Source organism: Mercurialis annua, linkage group LG4 (genome assembly GCF_937616625.2).
Source record: "Mercurialis annua linkage group LG4, ddMerAnnu1.2, whole genome shotgun sequence".
In the NCBI taxonomy this organism is placed as follows: domain Eukaryota; kingdom Viridiplantae; phylum Streptophyta; class Magnoliopsida; order Malpighiales; family Euphorbiaceae; genus Mercurialis; species Mercurialis annua.
In genome coordinates this window covers 15569008-15584695 of record NC_065573.1, presented here as the reverse complement: position 1 = coordinate 15584695, position 15688 = coordinate 15569008, and the positions used below count along the sequence as shown (strand labels likewise).

Below are 15688 nucleotides of genomic sequence, written 5' to 3'. Positions count from 1 at the left end.
CCATGAACTGCATATACTGTTGAGTTGAGAATAAAATGAATATATCCAGTAAATAAAACCGGTAACAGATAAGCCTAACATAAAAGTCTCGGGGAGGTCCACAAACCCTAGTCTTCGGTCCGATGCACGGTAATCTTACCCATAAGCGAGTAAGGTTACCTAGTCAGTTAAAAGGCATTTCCTAGTTGAACTAGATGGCGACTCTGTTTTTCCAACCATTTTCAAATCAAGAAGTCAGCCATAAGCCTTGGGAGAGCGGCCCCAAACCCCGCTCTGCTCACAGTGGCGACTCCGCTGGGGATTAAAAACAACTGTTTTTAAAATATAAAATATTTTCATAATTGTTTTTAAAAACGGTTGTCATAGACCTAAACTGCACGGCTTGCTCCTTATCGATCACCTGCTTTATTTTCCAAACATATTCGCACCTACTTCATCACATTTCTCTTCTCACCTACTCTCTAGGAGTCCCTATCCAGTCCCGATATTCATAGCCGATCTCACGCTTTGGCGTTGCACTCCAATGTCCAGAATGTCTTATGCGGAGTAGTATCACTCACAGCCTAGTACCTCGGTTGTTTTAACTCGTAATTGAGGAGACCTATCAAAGGTATGTAAGTCTGTGGGAGCCTTAAACCGGTTACTACAAAAACCCATCGACTCAGCCCACATGCATCCACCTTAGACACTATCCTATAGGACCTACCCAATATAATGATTGTACTTGAGACATGACTGCCAATGTAAAGATTCTAAATCCGATTGTAATATCCCGGATGTTTCTTTTATTATTTTTAAATAATTTTTTAATTTTTATTCTAATTTTTGCATTACATTGAGCTTTAGGTAATTTGTTGTTATTATTAATAAATTTTTTTATTTAATTTTATTTGATTCGTCCGTTAAGTCGGTCGTAGTACGATTCTTATTTGGTTTGTATTATTAAATTAAATATGTTAACCATGCATAATGTTTATTCAAAATAAATAAAATAAAATATGTAAACCTAATGCATGTTGGCCATGCAAGTGCATTCACGCCTAAACTATTCATGTTACACTTTTTTTTACATTTCAAATTTTCCACTCTTTATATGGCCCATTCAATTGGTAGAAGGCTAGACCTATGAAGCCCATTCACGCATGGTCTTATTCTTCGATATAGAAACAGAAACTAATTTGGTAGCTTTAAAAATTGTGCTGCGTGTTTCTTATTCTCTCCCTAATATATACCTCATTTTAAACACCGATTTAAACCGTAATTCATACATCATATTCTCTAAATCCTAGCCGCCGCTCTCTATCGATAAACACTGAATTGTAACGTCCAAATACATCATCTTCTTGGTTGAAATTCGGTAAGTTCTTAATCTCAATTTCAGTTTTGGTTTAATAACGACTCTCCGTATTTTGATCCGACCTCGTTCGTTTTAGCACCGAATCGAGATCCGTTTATTTTCGGTCGTAGATAACTCACTCCTCTTCGAATTTAAAGTTTGAAATTGTAATTCAATACGTAATCTTATCCGTTATTAGTGCCGTCGTTTCATCATTTTATGAATATTCTTGGTTTCTGTTTTGATCTTAAGTTACCGCATGGCTTATTTCTTCCTAAGGCAATTTATATTGTTCCTAGGGTTTTATTCTGAAGCTTATTAATCATATCATTTTGGCTTTTCCTCATTGATTCTTGCTCTTGACATTGTTGGCTTCGGCTGTGTTGAATCCATTACTAACGTCAATTGTTACTATATTTTGAGTTTGTGATTTCAAATGTTTATTGTTAAATTCAATGGTCACTATGATAATTGTTAGGTTGAATTGATCGTTGTGGATTGAGATTTTGGTTAGTTTCGTGTTTTGCTTGGCCGTTGTAAATTGTTTTGTAACTGTTAAAAATTGGTTTTCAAGAAGATGATTATGCCTTTGTGTTTTGGTGAGTTCGTTACTCTTATTTTGCATGGGCCGTTATATTTGTTTCTAAATTTTAATTGGAGTATGATTTGGCTTAATGAATAAGTTGTATTATGAGCCTTGTTTTCTTTTAAGTTGTTGGGGTTTGATATTGTTTCGAATATTTATTTAGGTCATTTGGTCCTTATGATAAATTGGTTGGGTTTTAATTAGTAATTTAAAGTTATATGATGTCATGAAATATTGATTTTAAAGTCGGACTTTCAACTATCGTGTGACTTCTAAATTATTAATTCAATTATTATTTAAAGTGTTTTGAATATTTAATCGAAAACTATGATTATATTTTTAACCTATATTCGTATAATTATTTGGATAATTATGATTTATTTTAAATCTTTGGCTTAATGTGCCTATGCGGCTATGCTACGTTTTAGTTTTAAATTTACGTTTTAAGTTTTAAAACGTTTTCTTACCTTATTTTAGTTAAATACTTATTTGTGAATATTGATTACTTCCGTCTAAAGCTATTGAGTTCCGTTTTGACCGTGTTTGATATTTTATCAAAATTAATATTTTTAGAATTACATTATGTGGTTTATATTTTTGATAAAATGGTTGGGTCGGATTAGACATTGGTCGCCCAACATGTTAGAAGAAACTGAGTTACGTGTTGACTCAGTTGACTCACTACGTTGGAATTATTAAACTGGGTTTAATATTTTGATTTGGGTTTGAACCGTGCATTTAATTAAATATATGTTGTTTATATACACTGCTAGATATAGGTTGGAGTCTCACTTGCCCCCGAGCAAGTTCTATGCAAGTTTAATTGTGATGTTTAATGTTCCGCGAGGCTAATTACGGGTTTTGGTACGACCATACCCATACCCTGGCGCTGGTCACGATATCTGATTTTGGGTCGTGAAACCAATGTTTCAAAAACTGCTATTTCAATCTTAATCTTAGGTCTGGCCTAACGAACGTTTTCAGTCTCAAAATCGGTCTTTTCAAAAATATCCTGTTAGGCCAGGTCTAAAAGAATCAAATACAATCAAGTAAAACTCTTTTGCTTGATCAAACCTCCAGTTACTTGACTAGTGAAAACTCTGTTCACTATATACATCCGCAAGGCTAAATCAAACTCCAGATTTCAAAACGGACTTTTACGTCCACCCTACATGTTTCAACTCCTTCCATTAAGGATAAAGAATCGATACATTGACGAATGATGTCTATCTGCCTTAGAACTACAAAAGAGAGATTGCAGGTATACGCCGACTCTTGTATTGCCGCAAGGCTAAATTAAAATGAATGTTAGGTGTGTATACCTTAGTTATAAATGTTGTCTGTTCCCTTGAATGCTGCTAGCTTGCTTGTTTGTTTGAGAGCTTGTCATTATTTGAGTTGCCATTCCTCTCTTTTGGCATAAATCTTATTGATGGTGTTTGATCATAGCTATAATGTATGCTTTTGAGTTTGGTGTTTGAGATTACGGCCTCGCTTGGTTGGGGGTAAGTGAGTAAGGGAAGTTTAACTTTCCGGAAAGTAGCAAATTTTTTTTACTTGGTGCAACTTATACGTGTTACTTTCTGGGAAGTTAGCGATTTGACTTCCCGAGTCAAACCTAAGTAAATAGAACTTCCCTAGTTAACTTGATAAAAAAAATACAACTATATTCCTACATTTAATTAGCCTAGTTAGTTATTAAGGATAATATCGTCTTTAAACTTTAATTAATTAAAATAAAATACAACTTCCCGGAAAGTTAGTAAGTAAACCAAGTAAAACAATTATTAATTTCCTTTTTACTAACTTTCTCAGCAATTAACTTACCGGAATGTATACTTCCCAGGAAGTATATATTTACGAACCAAGTGAGGGCTACATTCTACTGGGTTTATGACAATGGAATTCCATATTTTGACTTGGTTATTTCATGTACTGTTTTGATAGAACTATTGTGATTTTGATTTACAAAAATAAATGATTTGTAATTCAGATTTGTGTATTATATGCATTTGATTCATTTGCCAGCCATGAACACCAAAGTTAACAAATAAACATGATCACACATAAATGATTGAGAGGATTTAAAAAAATGTTTTTGTTTATTTTTATGTTTGTGCTGAGATTTAGTTATAGAATAGCGTGATGTATAGTCTTGGTTATGAATGGCTTCTTTTTTCTCTAGCTATGAATACCAAAACTGAAATTCTATTTTTTTGTTGAAAATTTCTCTCTTTTGAGGAGAGTATCTCTTTTATTTTTATGCATTCTCATGATTGATTTTGAGATGTTACTTCTATCAGTTTTGAACTCCAAAACTGCTTGAAGGAGTTTACATTTTGGTTAAAGAGAATTTTTATGGTTAGACAGAGTTTTTAGAGAGTCTATGCTAAAGGAGAGGAGGAAAATAAAGACTTTGTTTTTCAGCTAAGTAGAAGAAAATGAAAGAAGAAAAAACTGAAGGAGTAGAGTTTCTTCGGGCATATTGCTATGTTATTTCCCGATGGTTATGAACAAGAGAAATGAGCATGTTTATGTAGGTAATGATAGTGGCAATTTTGTAAACATGAAAAATGTAATTAATTAGGTCTACTTGCATTTAATTAGATGTAATTTTGATTAAACCTTTTTTTTTGAATTCATCGGATCTCATTAAATTAAATATGAAACAGTTACGTTTGTAAGAAATTCGGGATAATTTGAAAACTAAACCCGATGACCTGACATGGAACAGACAACATGCTGCCTGATTCGCAGACCTTACTTACAAAAATAAAAATAAATTACTAATTGTTTCGCAAATTAAGTGCAGTCTTCAATCACTCTTCGTTCAAACTTCTCCAAACACCCGCAAACTCATAGCATCCGATTCAATCAACATTTGATATAACTTCTTCTAAAAAAGAGACAATAACTCCTTCTAAAAAGGAGACAACAAACATTTTACAGAGAAAGCACAACAAACGTTTCATAAAGAAAGGACAAAGTAAAACATTCATAAAAAAGACGAACAATAAAAAATAAATAAAACTAGTATATCTCATAGACGAATCCATTTTGTTACTGAAATATCTTCAATCTATCGTCGCTGCTTGATAATTGAATTGTGCTTCGTGATAAATTTTAATCCGTCAGAAAAATGAAAAAGAATTGGCTATTTATTATATTCTATGAAATTAAAATAACATAAACAAAAGGGGTGGCTACCGTCAATAGAAAAATTAAGCCATTGACGACTGCCGAAGAAAAAATAAGAAAAAAGCTATAGGCGGCTAGGGTTTGTTAGAGAGAAAAAAGAAGAAAAGGCGGCTAGGGTTTTTATCTATAACTCCAGAAAGCTTTTTTGATTAAACCTTTTTAAACCATATTTATAGCATTCAATTATGTTTAAGCTACAATGTTTTAACTATTCCGAAACACTGCGGCAAATAGTGTCACAAAAAACAAAATTTGGTAAATTGTTTGTTTTGGTCCGCCACCTTACCATATTGTCCAATTGGATACCTAGAGATATTAAATTTTGGCCCCTGATGTTCAAAAGTTCCAGAATCAGTCCTTGATCAAAAAAGGCATAATAGCCCGCTGGTTTATTTATATTGAGTCCTTGGAATGTAATTTTATTTTTACTTATTTTTTTATGTATTTGTATGTAATTTTGTGTAAAGTTAGTATTAATAAATTTTTTGATTGCTTTGACTTTTTATTTTATTTTATTTATTTGCTTGAATTGAGCTATTAGTTAAGTAAATCTAAAACAATCAATAAAATTATCGTCGTCAAAAATTGGAAATCAACAAACACGAACTTACAATTTTGGCAATGTCGAACACAATTTTTAAATTTTCGCAATTCAAAATACCGAGTAATTTTCCATCAAAAAATACTAACATAGACGCTACAATAATATTTATTCCGGTCAGTGTTTCGAATTGCAAAAAGAAAAGATAGTGCAAACAATGAAATAATTAATTCCTTTGAATTCCTCCAACGTCACACTCACTCACATGGCATAGATTGAAATGAATTCATATGAATTCACAGAGATATGATTTGCCCATGTTCAGTTTTAGATCTAAAACAATAGAAGAGAGAGTAATTCGCCCATTTTCATTTGGTGTTGGCATTTTATCAAACAGGTGGTGGTCAATTAAAAATGTTTTGCCAATAATAAATATGCAACAAAGGTTACCTTAAATCAACTTATGGATCTGAATAAACAATGAAATTTCAGTTTCAATACTGCTTAACAATTTCTGACAAGGATGAGTATGCTCCAAGGATTGCACAAATGATGCCCAATGTAGCAATCGTCCTGCTCCCGACGATCTGTAAGCAACGTGTTATACTATTAACAACACGAACATTGAAAACTTGAGCTGCACGAGTGGTATAATATTGAAGCAATGTGTACTTGCCTGTGATCTTGTAGCACTTTTCCCCTTTATCCGTAGAAAGCATAACGGCGGCAGAATTGCAGCCTGAATCATATGAAACAATGCAGAAAACGTAAAAATAAACCGATTAGTATATCTGTCGATTCTCATTAGAGAGAAGGCGGAGCTGAAGTTTTTTTCACAACTATCTAACTACTAGTCTATGTTTCAGAAACATTCAATTCCGTGGTTACGTACAAAATACAGTTGGAAACAAATGGAGAGTACACTTACCAAATGAATTTCTATGTAAACCAACCACAATTATACTAATTTAGAAATATGAAAAATAAATGAACTTTATTTGAACCAAACTCGCTATAAAAGCGTTGGCAAAATCTGTCGAAATAAATATATTATGAGTTGGTTTTGATAAACTATACAGGAAGGAATATTATATTTCCGAATCAGCAAATGATATATCAGAAAAGATGGCAATGGTAACTGAATTACATACCAAAAGTAAACAGAGGACGGAACCAATTAAAGCCATCACGAGACCTGCAATATATATATAAAAAAAAATATTTAACAACATTAATGTCAACAGAATGAGAAATTAGAGAACTTCATACATAACAATTGTTCTATTGAAAGTAGAGAAGAAAATAACACAACCCAAGATCATAGCCTGATCCGAAATCCTGTTTTCTAATGGCAGTAAGAAAACAAGCTGTTTACCGAAAAAGGGGAGAAGAAAAGCCACGATAACAGTAGAGAAGACGAGGGATGTTCTTAGAAGAATGAAGCACCACAAACTACTTGATATTCCAACAGGCAGTAGCTCCTCTATGCTCCTAGCCAAAGGGTTCATCAACAGTGCATATTTATGTATAGTTAAGGAATGCACAATTAAACAAAAGAAACTAACATGAAATTAAGCGAAAAAAGTGGTATGAAAAACTCAGGTATGAATTATGTTGCACGGAAATGAAAGTGCTGAAACACACAACGCTAAAACTGAAACAGCGAGATTATAGTCTGTACACACCGATTGGTGAGTACGGATTCTATAAGTTTCTGTGCAACATAGGCTAAGAGTTTGAGCATTGTTCATGTGAAGTGAGCTACTTAAAATTTCAGAACTTGACACAAAAAGGATATTTGGTGAGAGGGTTGATCACCTGTAAAAGATCAAGATCGAGATCAAGACATGTAAAGCTATCAAAAACCACATGATAAATCTCAGTAGCGGAAAAAAGATCCGAATCAAAGGATACTCACTGTAGTCCACAAGGCAACTTTTGAAGTGACGGAATGAGGTGGCATATTCAATGTTATCTGAGACAGTGTATTTTCACCAAACATGAGAAATCCCATCACAGAAACGCCTCCGTAGAGCAGAAAGCACAAGATAAAGCTGCAGAACAAGAAGAGAGTTAAGAGGCAACAAGAAAGAAAAACATCCATCAAAGGAATCAAAGTTTACTACCAAATTATTACTGCCTTGGTAAATTTTCTTTTATCGGCCATTGATTGATAGATATTCGGAAGAACTGCGTGCCCACCACAACAGAACCCGTACACACCAATTGCAAACGGAATGCCATTCCACTTCACCAATGGACTAGTGTGATGAAACCCGACTCCGCCTGCAGTTCCAAGGAAAAGCACAGAAAGAATAATCACCATAGTTGCTAAAACTCCACCAGCTGCAAAACAGAAACCAAAGCAAGGAATCAGATCACGAGCTTTCAGTCACTCGGAAGTTTCGAGCAAGATATTTGCATCACCTGAGAGGTACGAGATGACCTGGATATCCTTTAGCCAAACCGTTGGCAGAACAACAAAAGCAGTCAGAATTCCAAACAAGTGCATGGAGTCAAGACGAAAAGCAGCCAAATCCAATGATGTTCCAGGAAATAGCCTGCTAAGATTATCACCCTCCAGGGTAATAAATTCCACACAATATGTCTGCACAAAGAGAGGAATTCAGTGATTCCATAGCAAGTTGGAAAAGATATAAAATCCGTAAAACTACAATACTTACATATAGCTCTATGTAAAGAATTATCTGCATTAAAATTCAAGAAAACAATTAGAAACATAGAGTTCAAAACCAATAACCAAAAGTAGTAAATAAGAGCACATTAAAAAAGAAAGCTCACAGACACAGCAATCCGTCCATATTTGCCGAAAGCAGCTTCTCCTATATCCGGGTAGGTTATAATACCCTTTTTGCTCTCAAAGCAATGTCTCATAAGATTGGCTGTATAACAGAATGCCAATACAAAAATAGCAAGTACTATCAAATTTGCCCACCCTGCTTCTTTCATTGTAGATGGTGTAGATAGAAGCCCAACTCCAACCATTACATTAACCACTGTTGAAAGTGAAACAATTCCACAGTTTAAGTCCAACAATAAAACAAAATGTTCATGTCAAGGACTCAATCTAGCTAGATACCGTAAGCTGTCGTAAAATTTGCATTGACAGCACCTCAACTTCCTTCTCTCCCGTCATATATAGTCCTTTGTCATTATTTTGCAAGTTGTAATAATAATATACCTCAACTCTGATGTTACTGCATCAAGAATCTGTCAATGGTTTGACTCTATTTCCGTTAATTTTTAGACGATGTTACGATGAGCTAGACGCTTATATGAATAATTAAACTAGTTTCTAATCCATATGAATGTCACATATTAGAACCACATAACACCACGTCGGCTGTGACATGAGGAAATTGAGGGACCCTGAGTGCAAATTACCTAAAAACATTATTTCAATCATATATTCTCAAACCAATCTGAGCATGTGGATTTACTCAATTAACAATACAAATTTTCAGACATTTTACCATTGCAAAGACTTGAGATTAGGACATAAGCATGTAAATGGAAGTACAAACACTATAATCCTTACAATTGAAGACAGTCTGAGTGACGCTACATCCATGAGTAACGGGTGATTCGCCACTAGCAAATGGCAACTGAGCTTCTGTATTAAAGTCTTCCTTGTGATAATTATTTTCACTATGAGACAGCAATGGAGACTTGATCTCCTGCTCTAAACTACTGTCATGACGGCCCTGAATGCGTGAATATAAAAAGATTTGCGCACTTTCATGAAATCCGAACTTTGGTGACATTGAGATTGAATAAGAATCTGTTGCTTCTCTGCCACCCAAAAACAAAAAACAGAGCCAGTGGATCAGGCTCACATTGCTAATTCTAAGAAACATTCACACAGTTATCTTGTATTCTGCATGAATCAACAAATTAACATTTTTTTTTGTAAGCTCATCCAGTTTTCCAGGACTTCGCCCTGACTAATCCGAATCCGACCCGCGTCGAGTACCTGGCATGGTGGGTGAGTCTTACAGTAGGGATTTTCTGCATTCATAAGACTCGAACCCGAGACCTTGTGAATGCAGAATTTGTACATAATTTTTTGATATACAATGTAGTATCAAAATTGTACAAAAACAAAAGGATTCAACTAGATGGGCATAAAAAAAAAGATTAATCAAATGACCTGAAACTCTGTGGCCATTGCTGAGAAGAAGCGCCACCAATATCATTAACCTCTTCTCTGCTGCAGCTGCAACTGTTTGTACCACCGCCATCATCATCAGCATCACTGTCATTGAAGGAAAATTGTGTTGTTTGTGTATGTAGATCATTCCCCTGCAGGTCCATCAACACAACAGAACAATGCAAATTGAAGAAACACGAAACAGAAGAGGATTCGATTCAGAAAATTTATGGCTGGCAGCTCGGAATTTATATGCCAATTTGTTAAATTCCCTAACTAATAATGGTTCACCAGTCTACGTAATACTCTATCGTACACACATGCCACCCTCTTTAAAAGGTTATAAAATTGGCTAAACTTATCTTTAGGTCCTGTTTACACCGGCCCAAATAATTACTGGATAGGAGCTTCATGTGGGCTTACAAGGGATTCGGGCCCAACGAAAAGTCTTTTACTTATTGCTTTTTCTTCTTATTAGGAGTTTGAAACTCATTAGGAGTGTTTTATCTTTTAGAATTTTAGTCCTAGTTGAATTAGGAGTCTTAGTTATGAGGAGCTATAAATAGCTCAGAGCTTCATTATTTTTGTATCAACAAATCAATCAATTAAAAACCAAGCCCAGTGCTTTTTATCCCGCAATCTCCGGATTGTTTTAATTTAGGAGTAGTTTTCGGTATTAATCTCGCCTGAGTCCGTGACTCCCAGATTATTACTTCTTAAATCACGTGGTTAAGTGTCTTTAACCAAACAAGCCCTGTGAATATCTGCATAGGTTCGTTAAAGTATCAAACCTCAAACCGATCCCGATTATAAATTCAAAGATTCGAGTCCGGAATATTTCCAGGCGAACATCTTTTGGCGACTCCACTGGGGAACAGTTTATGGTTAGCACAAAAACGGACTTTAAAGACGATTCCAGGCACGCTCGGTCTATACGCCGACAACAACGGAAGGAAGGTGACATAGTAGACGAATCAGATTCGGATAGAGCAGAAACCATGGCCAAGGACAAACAGGTGAACCAATCAAGCAAGGCGCCGAATACAACGGACGCCGAGGGGAGCCTACCCAAGGACAAGGTCGACGACGCGACCGATGACATGATAGACTACTCACGCCAACTTCCTCCATCTCGCCCTTCTTTATCACAGGCCGACTTCTCGGCCATGAGGGGCGAAATAGCGCAAGAGAACAAGCAAATGTTCGACGGTGCTATGCATCAGATGTCCGAAGTAATGAGGAACATCATGGCCGACCAAACGTCGGTCCAGAGGCAGATCCAAGGGAACTTAGATGGCCTCAACAAGGCAATGGAGAACCTAGGGCGATTATTCTCTGGGCAATCCGCCAACGATCAAGGGTACAGAAGGGCCGAACAGAACCAAACACCGAGCCGTTTTGGTCAACCCGGTGGTTCGGCCGAACAACAACCCAACAAAATGGGGTATACATATGGTTCCGTTAAGCTCTTAACAAGGAACGAGGCCGAGTTCTCAGGAAGGGCCGATCATCCGGGAGCAAGCTCGTCCAACCCACAAGGCGAAGCTAGACCACAAGGGGAAGCTACTGGAGCCAACCCCCAGGAGCCCAACACGGGCGAACGATCGTATTCCGAGGGGGGCGATCCAAGTATATACAATCAAGGGCAACTCATGGACATGCTAGAAAGGCTCGGGGTGGACCTTCGGCCTATGCCTCGCCCATCGTACATGAAACCGTATCCAGACTGGATCGACAAGTTATATCCTTTCCCAAGGGGGTATAAAGTGCCAGAGTTCAGCTTGTTTTCGGGCGAGGAGAAGGGCCAATCGACGGTTGAACATGTCGCCCGGTTTTCAGCCCAATGCGGCGAAGCGGCCGCTCACGATTTCTGGAAGCTCCGGCTTTTCGCCAGCTCTTTGACGAAAATGGCGTTCACATGGTACTCTAGATTGTCGCCCAATTCGGTGGACACATGGAAGGATCTCGAGATCCTCTTCCACGAAGAGTTTTACAGAGCACCACCTGATGTCACCCTAGCTGACCTCGCCCGAATCTCACAGCTACCGAGTGAGTCGGTAGAAAAGTATATCGGCCGATTTAGGAATCTCAGGACTAGGTGCTCCACCAAAATGTCAGAGGCCGATTGCGTACCCATGGTGGTAAGAGGGATGAGTTTCGCCATGAGGGAACACTTCGAGGGCCACAGGTTTCGTGATTTGTTCGAGCTAACAAACAGGGTGACGAGCTACGAAAGACTCCTCCAGGAAAAAGAACAGAGGAGAGGCGCATCTAAAGGGACCTATTACAAAGACCAGCTTGACGTGGCCGTGGTGTCCGATAGCGAGGATAGTGGTTCCGAGGATGAAGTCAACATGGCCGAATTTTTGGGGACGAAACCCCTGGAATGTTCGGCCTTGCGAAAGCCTGGCTTTGTTAAAAGAAATAAGACCGCGGTGGTACAAAAAGAGTATTCATTCGACTTGACTAAGGCCGACGACATATTCGATGCCCTGTTGAAGGATGGGCAGATTGCCCTAAGCGAAGGACATACGATTCCGCCGTCGGAAGAGCTAGTCGGTAAAGATTATTGCAAGTACCATAATTCCTGGAGGCACAGTACGAACAACTGCGTAAACTTCAGAAATGTGGTTCAGAAGGCGATTAACGAAGGGAAACTTTTGTTCCCAACAAAGAAAGAGGCCGATGCCAAATACGTGTCTATTAACACAGTTCGGCCTCACTTTGATAGCTACCTGGAGCAAGGGCAGATACGGAGCAAGTGGAATCCAAGAAGACCCAAGCCAAGAGTAGAGACCGATGGTTCTAAGTGGCGAGGAGAAAAAAGGCAACCTCAACAACAGAAGAGGAAGCGATATAACTCGCCTACTGCAGATATGACGTGCCCATCATGCAGTACGTGTTTTAAAGTCAAGGGAAGCGATAGCACGAGGAAGCATCCCAAGACCTTTAAACCAAAATCGCCCACAGAACAGTGGCAGAGGCATGAGCCACAACGGAGGCCTGCCACTAATGTATTCAGGAGGATATTTCGGCCAACGGAGGAGACCCCTCGTATGACGAAAACCCAGAAGAGGCGAATGCAAAGGCTGCGACAAGAGTCACGGGCGAATCACGGGGCGGATTCGGCTCCCAGGGAGCAGCACGGGAGTAGGCCAATAACCGAGAGACTGGGGGCAAGGAACCAGGCCGACGCGGACACCAAATCACCTGATAGGCGAAATGCCAAGGTAAGGAAGGTATGGATGCCGAAGATCGAAAAACAAGCGGCCGATGTATCTGCTGCGGCAGTAGTCCACAAGGATGATGAAAATTCCAACGGCCGATCGTCCTACAAGGACGTACTGGTATCGCACCACGATGGCCAACTTAAAGCAAGATTGCCCAGAGACCGCGAGGTCGTCGTTTCGCACAAGAAAGGCATGTTGAAAGCCTGGGTCCCGGTGGTAAGGGACGAATACGGAGTGAAAGTGGTTACGCTTCCCAACTCGTACAGAAGCAAACCAGGGCAGAAGGCAACGTTGGAAGGCGATGTAATCGTACCAGAAGGAGATAGCGCCGATGATACCGCGGTAGTATCCCTCAGTAAACCTCCAACAAGGATGACCAGGCATATTCGGCCGCTATACATCAAGGCCGATCTAAACGGGGTGTCAATTAACAGAGTCCTCATCGACAACGGGGCTGGCGTCAACATACTACCGGCGAAAATGCTCAAGAAATTGGGCATAACTCGGGATCAGCTTGACCCAACCGACGTTTACATGACTGACTTCGCAGGGGGCGAGACGCCGGCCGAGGGGTACATTACCCTCAGAATCAAGGTAGGGCGAGTAGAAACCGAAGAAGGGTTTTTCGTGGTCAACGCCCGGAGCAACTACAACATTTTGCTCGGCCGCGATTGGATACACTCCAACATGTGTATACCCTCAACTATGCATCAGATGCTCTTCATATGGCGAGATGACGGCGAGGCCGAGGTTGTGCAGGGTGATCCCAACCCCTTCGGCGAGGACCATAACGTACTCGAAGCACGTTTGTACGATGAAGAGGTGCGCAACATACAATCCCTTAGTTCGAAAGGAGAAACGAGCGTTCCTCGCTTGCTTGTTAACTCGGATCGGCCGGTATCAGTGACCCTCGGGGGCAAAGGCCGATCCACCATCCTCAAAGATTCAAAATGATAGCACGACATAAAGAATTGAGAGAGAAAATTAGACAGTTAACCTCGCTGTACGATATCGATTCGGCCGAATGCATCTATGAGGACCAGGAGCAAGACCCAACAGGATCGCTGCGGATTGAGGACATACGATTGGCAACCGGGAAGTTAGAAGATGATCCCGCCCAAGTACAGGACGATCTCCTCGAAATCAATCTGGGGACAGGTGAATCGCCTAAACCCATATACATCAACGCAGGACTGGACGAAGGATTCAGAGAGCAACTGATCGCCCTACTCATTGAGTTCCGCGACTGTTTTGCCTGGTCGTACGAGGAAATGCCGGGCCTTGATCCTGATATCGCCGAACATAAGCTTCCATTAAAGAGTGGATTTCGGCCATTTCGGCAACCTCCCCGGCGAATGTCCAGGGAAGTGGATACTCTCATACAAGATGAGATTAAGCGGCTGGAAGATGCCAAGTTTATTCGGGAAGCCCAATACACCGAATGGCTCTCTAACATCGTACCAGTAATGAAGAAAAACGGGAAGCTACGAGTATGCGTTGATTTTCGGAACCTAAACCTGGCCACGCCCAAGGACGAATACCCAATGCCCGTGGCCGATATGCTGATTGACAGGGCAGCTGGACACACGATACTCAGTTTCCTCGATGCTCACTCCGGGTACAACCAAGTTCCAATCAGCAAGGAGGACATCTCCAAAACGGCTTTTAGATGCCCCGGGCCGATCGGAGCGTACGAATGGGTCGTGATGCCCTTTGGCTTGAAAAACGCAGGGGCAACATATCAGAGGGCGATGAACAAGATGTTCAGAGGCCTTGAATGCCTTGAGGTCTACATCGACGACGTCGTAATCAAATCAAACACCGGCGAAGTTCATTTGGCCGATCTCCGGAAAGGTTTCGAGCGTATACGACGTAATGGGTTAAAAATGAATCCTCTGAAATGCGCGTTCGGCGTTTCGGCTGGAAACTTCTTGGGTTTCTTGGTTCACCAGCGGGGAGTAGAAATAGACAAGAACAAAGCCAAGGCGATTATCAATGCCGAACCACCCAAAACCAAGAAGCAGCTCCAGAGGCTCATCGGTCAAATTAATTTCCTAAGAAGATTCATAGCAAACACAGCGGGCCGACTTCGCAGCTGGAGTGTTTTGCTAAGGGGAAAAGAGACCGACGAGTGGATATGGACGGACGAGCAACAGCGGGTTTTCGACGATTTGAAAGGTTACTTGGCGAAACCTCCGGTTATGACCCCTCCAAAGCCGAACAAGCCGTTGTTGCTATACCTATCGGCTGCACACGAGTCCCTAGGATGTATGCTCGCCCAAGAGGACGATGGGGTCGAGAGAGCAGTCTACTACTTAAGCCGAGGATTGACGGACACAGAGATTCGCTATACCGACATAGAAAAAATGTGTCTATGCCTGTACTTCACATGTTGCAAGCTGCGATACTATATGTTGCCGGTCGTAGTGTATGTATTATCCCAGACCGATATCATTAAGTATATCTTATCGAAGCCATACCTGAGGAATCGGATTGGAAAATGGGCGATTGCAATGTCCGAGTTTACATTGGTGTACGTTCCTCAAAGAGCAGTAAAAGGACAAGTATTGGCAGACTTCTTGGCCGATCACCCTGGTATTACCCTCAAGGAAGAGACACCTGGTCG

At 39.8% G+C, this 15688-nt stretch overlaps 1 protein-coding gene across 1 annotated transcript; it reads right to left on the bottom strand.

The window, feature by feature from the left end:
- Positions 1-6010: 6010 nt before the first annotated feature.
- Positions 6011-10123, bottom strand: LOC126676698 (amino acid transporter AVT1A-like). Its single transcript, XM_050370961.2, has 12 exons — positions 9833-10123; positions 9221-9474; positions 8464-8678; positions 8346-8369; positions 8089-8269; positions 7788-8007; positions 7580-7715; positions 7462-7479; positions 7037-7184; positions 6813-6856; positions 6338-6400; positions 6011-6248 (listed from the first exon to the last, which is right to left on the bottom strand). Exons 1-12 carry the CDS (start codon positions 9994-9996, stop codon positions 6156-6158), a joined length of 1560 nt encoding a protein of 519 aa, XP_050226918.1. The 5' UTR covers positions 9997-10123; the 3' UTR covers positions 6011-6155.
- Positions 10124-15688: the final 5565 nt, after the last annotated feature.